The following is a 5,510-nucleotide window of genomic DNA, read 5'->3' on the forward strand; positions in this document are numbered from 1 at the left end:
TTGGTAGAAATGAACCGTATTGAGCCAACTCTCAACACCCCCTCGATCCTGGGTTCATCCTCTTCTCTGAACAACTCGATTCTGAGCTCATCCATCACATTGGATAACTCGGCTCCCCTCGGTAGTCTCGAAACACTTCTGGCATCTTAAGTTTGCGCCCCCTCGTTTGCTCGACTCTTACCCTCGGCTTAGCATCTTTGACACTTGAACTTGTGTCAAGACTGCACACCTCTTCTCCAGACTCACCATCTGGTTCATCATTGAGTGGACTTTCTCTGCCACTCGAGGAACAACATTCCTCATCCTCTGACTTGCCTTCATCACGGAATCTCTTGTTGCTACTCTCAGCTTTCGGCTTTGCTTTGGAAGTCTTGTTTTTCTTGACTCCAAATTTTTTGATGGACTCTACGGTTGTCAAGGCTTTAGACAGCTCATTGACTTCCCTTCGCTCCAACACTTTCTTCGCCCATGGCTTCAATCCGAACATGAAGGTGAAGAACCCATCTTCTTCTGTCAAACTTGAGACTTTGAGCATGAGTCTTCTGAATCGGCTCACATACTACTTAAGTGTCCCTTTATGCCTGAGACACCTCAACTTGGACCATGCCTCTATCCTGGCATATTGTGAACGAACTTGTTCACTTTGCACCCTCGGCTTAACGGCTTTATCTCTTGCTATCGCACTGGGTCCCTTATTGTGCTCGACTGCTTTGACACCCGCAGTCTCATCACACCTCGATCCTGGATTGACTACTTGAGAACTTGTAGTTGCACCATGCTTGCCCCTTGATTTGGCTACTTTGGAACATATAGCCTCATTAAGTCTTGCCCCTGTCTTGATTGCTTGGATACTCGCAATCAAATCGGGCTTTCTTCTAGGTTCGGCTGCCTCAACATCAATAGTCTTGCCTCGTCTTGTTCCTTGCTTGGTCGCATTGATCCCCTCAATCGGACCAAGTCTTTTCTCCGACTTGGCAGTTTTAACACTTGCAACCGTGCCAATTCCCGCTACTTCTCCTTCTTCCATCCTCTTCATGATGGTTGTAAGGTGACGCTTCTCGGGACATCCTCTAATCAAATGAGGACCATCACAGAAGTAGCACTTTAACTTTTCTTTGCTCATCTTCTTCTTCGCACCGGACTTAGCCTTGTCATTCTTTCCCGATGGCTTTCTTTCGCTACGAACAGTCGATGGCTCACATTGGCTATTCGAAGAGCTTTCTCTACCATCTCCCCGCTGCACCTTTTCTCGGTCTCCCCCATTATTGTCACTATCTCTAGGCATGGGCCTGGACGACACATCGCTACTTGGCTTGACACCTGCAAGCTCAGTCATCTTTTTGGCTACAGCTATGGCCTCCGAAAGTCTCTGGGCATCACCTTGCTTTCCCCCGAGCATTGCCTCTGGTCTAAGTCCTTCCAAGAAGGTCTTGAGCGCACCATCCAACTTCTCAATTTTCACCTTCCCTTTGTCTGCAGCCATCGCTCCCACTCGAATCTGGCTTCTTTTGGATCGTTTCTGACAATTCTTGCGAACCACCGTGTATTAGAACACCTCCGTCGACAAACTCGCATCACCAACCAAATTTCACTATTCACGAAATTCACTATTCATGTAAATAGTAACCGCGCAGAAAAATTGACAAAATTCACAACCAAAAGCTCTGATACCAGTTGTTGGGAAATAACCGAAAAATTTCCCTATAACCATATTAGTGAGAATGCGAAATAAAAGTGGAAAAATAATACCCGAAATTGATAACGGAGTTCAGCCAATTTTGCTTACGTCTCCAGACTGCTGCAGATCTTTTACTAAAGAGAGAAAATTTACAGGTGTTTACAAAACACTCACAACTCACAAGAAAGCTCTCTAGTATTGGGAGAAAGAATTGATTTGGGATGATTTTGAAGCTAAATGGGATAGGGTATTTATAGTTGAAGCTTAAGGACTAATCTTGTAAATACCCTAAAGTATATGAACTAAATTTGGTAATTATCCCTTACCAAATTCAACCAAAGTGTGCTGCCAATTTGGAAAAAATTAGCAGCCCCAGTCGCCCATTAATAGTGCCAAAATTGAATTCATCAATTTGACTTTTCAACAATAATATCCATTCACTTTACTTCTTCCACTGCTACTTCCATTCTTCGTAACATCAGTCGGAACACCTTTAGCACTGCAACTTTTACTGAGAGGAGGCCCGCATAGATAATTGGCCATGTAAGAAGAGTTATCAAACCTTTGAAGTTGAGTGCCTGTTGGGATTTGTCCTGTCAAGTTGTTGTAGGATACGTTGAAGTGATTCAAGAAGTTCAAATTGGACAAACTTGAAGGGATTTCACCATGCAACTGATTCATTGACAAATCAAGAGATTCCATCAACTTCAAGTTGCCAATGTTGTCTGGTATATTTCCTGTTAAGAGATTCCTTGAAAGATTTAATGACAATAGCCCAATGAGAGTTCCAAATTCTTTTGGGATCTCTCCTGTAAAACTATTAGCCGAAAGGTCTATGCTGGTAACAAGTCCCAGTGTGGTACTATACAAGTCCTCTCGTCCTTTCAGCACCAATGACGCACCTATTAAAGAAATGCTCGTTTCTACATTAGCATCATTGTACAACCACTCAGAATAGTAGATATGTTGTTTTTCTTCGATGGCCATTGCACTTAAATGTCTAAAACATTTTGGAATAGCTCCTGAAATATTGTTGTGTCCAAGGTCCAAGTTCTGAAGAGATTGAAGAGTGCAAATTGTATGAGGAATATGACCATCAAAGTTATTTGACCGGAGGCTTAGTACCACAAGCTTAGAGAGCTTGTCACCAATCCATGCTGGTATTCTTCCACTGAAATGATTTTTACTGAGATCAAGAACAACCAAATTAGTACAATTTTGTAATGTGGAGGGTAATTCTCCAAGCATGCTATTGTTCCGAAGGTTTAGCATTTCAAGACTTTTATCTCCCAAAGAAGATGGGATTTTTCCTGTCAAATTGTTGTTTCCCAAATTTAAGAACTTCAATTCCTGCCCGAGGTTCCAACAATCTGGAATTCCTCCAGAGAGAAAATTTGTATCAATGAGAAGAACTTTCATTGATGTCATTGATGAATTGCAAACAAATTCATAAAGAGATCCTGAAAATAAACTCCTTGACAAACTTAAATATTCTAATGGACCAGAGAATCTGTTTGACAACAGTCTTGGCAGTGGACCAAAGAATCGATTTGAGCATAGGTCGACAATGTTTCCTACATTCAAATATGTAATCCTTCCAGTTAGTTGATTAGAAGAAAGATTCACGTTTTCAAATTGAGTGGAAAGGTTCAAAAACCAAGTGGGTACGACATCTGAAATTCCTGCATGCGAGATGTCTAAAGCATACAACTTATTTTGGAACTTCAACCATTGGGGAAACTTCGAGCCAAGATGCCATTGACTCAATTCGATAATTCCACATTGAAACGGAGGAATCCAACTTGAGTTTGGTTCAAATCTTATCATGTTTTCGGATGCCACCAAAGTCTTCAACCTCGTGAGATTAGAAAAGTGAGTTTCTGATACAACTCCTTCCAATTGATTTTTCCCAATATATAGAGCTTTTAATTTTTTTCAATTGCCCAAAGTTTGGAGGAAAAGTACCATTTAATTGATTTTCTGAAACATCAAAGGCCTTCAAAAACGATAACTCCCCTATCGACCATGGAATGAGACCAGAAATGTTGTTTCGAGCAAGGTCCATATAAGCTAAATTTTTAAATTGCCCAAGTTGATCTGTTAAATGGCCAGAAAGTTGGTTATATGACATCCTCAATGACTCTAAGCTATCCAAACAACATGTAGACAAAATCAGTAGGATTTGTGATATGTCTTGATCAATTCCATTAGATGACAAATCCATCTCCTTCAATTTGCAAAGATCTCCCAGAGAGTCTGGTACTTTCCCTTGTAGCTCATTAAATGAAAGATCAAGGTGAATGAGAGAGCTCAAGTTTCCAATGGCACTCGAAATTTCACCTTGTAAATCGTTAAAAGAAAGAGTAAGGGATTGAAGATGGTTTAAACTATACAAGGAGTTGGGTATGGATGAATTGAGTGAGTTGAAACTAGAATCAACAACTTCAAGAAATGACATGTTCCCAAAGTAATCTGGAATTGGGCCTTCCAAAGAATTGTAGCTGAGATCAATGGACACGAGACCATGAAGACCAAATATCGACATAAGAACTGAAGATAATTCATTCCAAGAAAGATCAAGAACGGCTAGTGAATTTGTAGAATTAACAGTGCTGATCGGAGATGTATCATCTTGTAACATGCAGTCAGACAAGTGCAACTCTAACAAAGAAGGAAGATTGGATAATGTTACCTGTAGCCAATCAGTTGCTTTACGAAGATGCACACCACTCAAATCAAGGTACTGCTAAGAAGAAAGTCCAGAAATCCATTGAAGACTTTTCACTTTAGAGAAATAGTTACGTCCGAGGTCAAGATACTGCAACTCTGAGAAATTCCCAAGGTTACGAGGAATTGCACCCTGGAATCGTGTTTGAGAGAGATTAAGATATGTTAAGCTCCCCAACAAACCCAAAAACTTTGGGATTTGTATGGTGCTAAAATTGTTATTGCTCAAGTCCAGCCAATTGAGATGCTGCAACTCTAGCAGAGAAGGATTTATTTTGCCTCCTAGGGCTGAACGACCGTAACCTTGCCGTCCATCAGGAGGAGCTAAAAGCAGTTGGGTGACGTGGGCTGTTGAGTTATGGCAAACAACACCATTCCAATCACAGCAATCCCCACCTTCAACCCAGGAAGACAGGCTGTTTGAGGGATCGATCAGATCGTTCTTGAACTTCAAAAGAGCATCTCTCTCACTTTCAATGCAAAGCACATTGGAATCGCCATTGCAGAAGCAAAGACAGATGGATGCAATGAGAAGAAGAAATGAGAATAAGGAAATTGTAAGAATTGTCATTGTTGCAATTGCATTGTAGTAACCTTTGCTAGCAACTCTGAATACATATAGAGACTGAAGCTAAATATATATATATATATATGTCATAACCATTTTTCGGTAAAACAATTAAAATATTATTTTAAAAAACGATTATGACTTTAATTTGGGAAAAATTAGGGTGATTTGGAATTAATTTGGAATAAATTGAATAGAGTCGCCATCGACCTTTGGGTTAGGTAGGTCGAATACCTAAAAACATCTTTTAAAAATAATTTAAAGAAAAAAACATTTTTTAAGACAAAATTTGGTCTGCGTTTACCAAAGATTCGTTTAAAACGGGTTCGGAAGTCGGTTACGCGTGGGGAAGGATTAGCACCCCACAGCGCCCAAAACTGGTACTGTGTCACTTACATATCGTCGTGATGGTGGAAAGTATGAATCGAATATAAAATTAAATTATGATCCATTTATTGAATATTAATTTGCTTCAAATAATTATTAGGGAAACTTCTTTAACTTGAAAAGAAATCTCGATATTAGCAATCCTCCATC

At 40.1% G+C, this 5,510-nt stretch overlaps 2 protein-coding genes across 2 annotated transcripts; both read right to left on the reverse strand.

Moving 5' to 3' along the window:
- Positions 1–2,098: 2,098 nt before the first annotated feature.
- Positions 2,099–4,445, reverse strand: LOC120208868 (receptor-like protein 45). Its single transcript, XM_039208007.1, has 2 exons — positions 4,371–4,445; positions 2,099–2,864 (listed from the first exon to the last, which is right to left on the reverse strand). Exon 2 carries the CDS (start codon positions 2,663–2,665, stop codon positions 2,099–2,101), a length of 567 nt encoding a protein of 188 aa, XP_039063938.1. The 5' UTR covers positions 2,666–2,864; positions 4,371–4,445.
- LOC120208869 (receptor-like protein EIX1) lies at positions 2,671–4,976 on the reverse strand. Its single transcript, XM_039208008.1, has 4 exons — positions 4,464–4,976; positions 3,644–4,421; positions 2,804–3,360; positions 2,671–2,700 (listed from the first exon to the last, which is right to left on the reverse strand). The coding sequence occupies exons 1-4, from the start codon at positions 4,974–4,976 to the stop codon at positions 2,671–2,673; spliced, it is 1,878 nt and encodes a 625-aa protein (XP_039063939.1).
- Positions 4,977–5,510: the final 534 nt, after the last annotated feature.

The sequence above is a fragment of the Hibiscus syriacus genome, unplaced genomic scaffold (genome assembly GCF_006381635.1).
Source record: "Hibiscus syriacus cultivar Baekdansim isolate YM2019G1 unplaced genomic scaffold, ASM638163v2 tig00017792_pilon, whole genome shotgun sequence".
Taxonomy (NCBI): Eukaryota; Viridiplantae; Streptophyta; class Magnoliopsida; order Malvales; family Malvaceae; genus Hibiscus; species Hibiscus syriacus.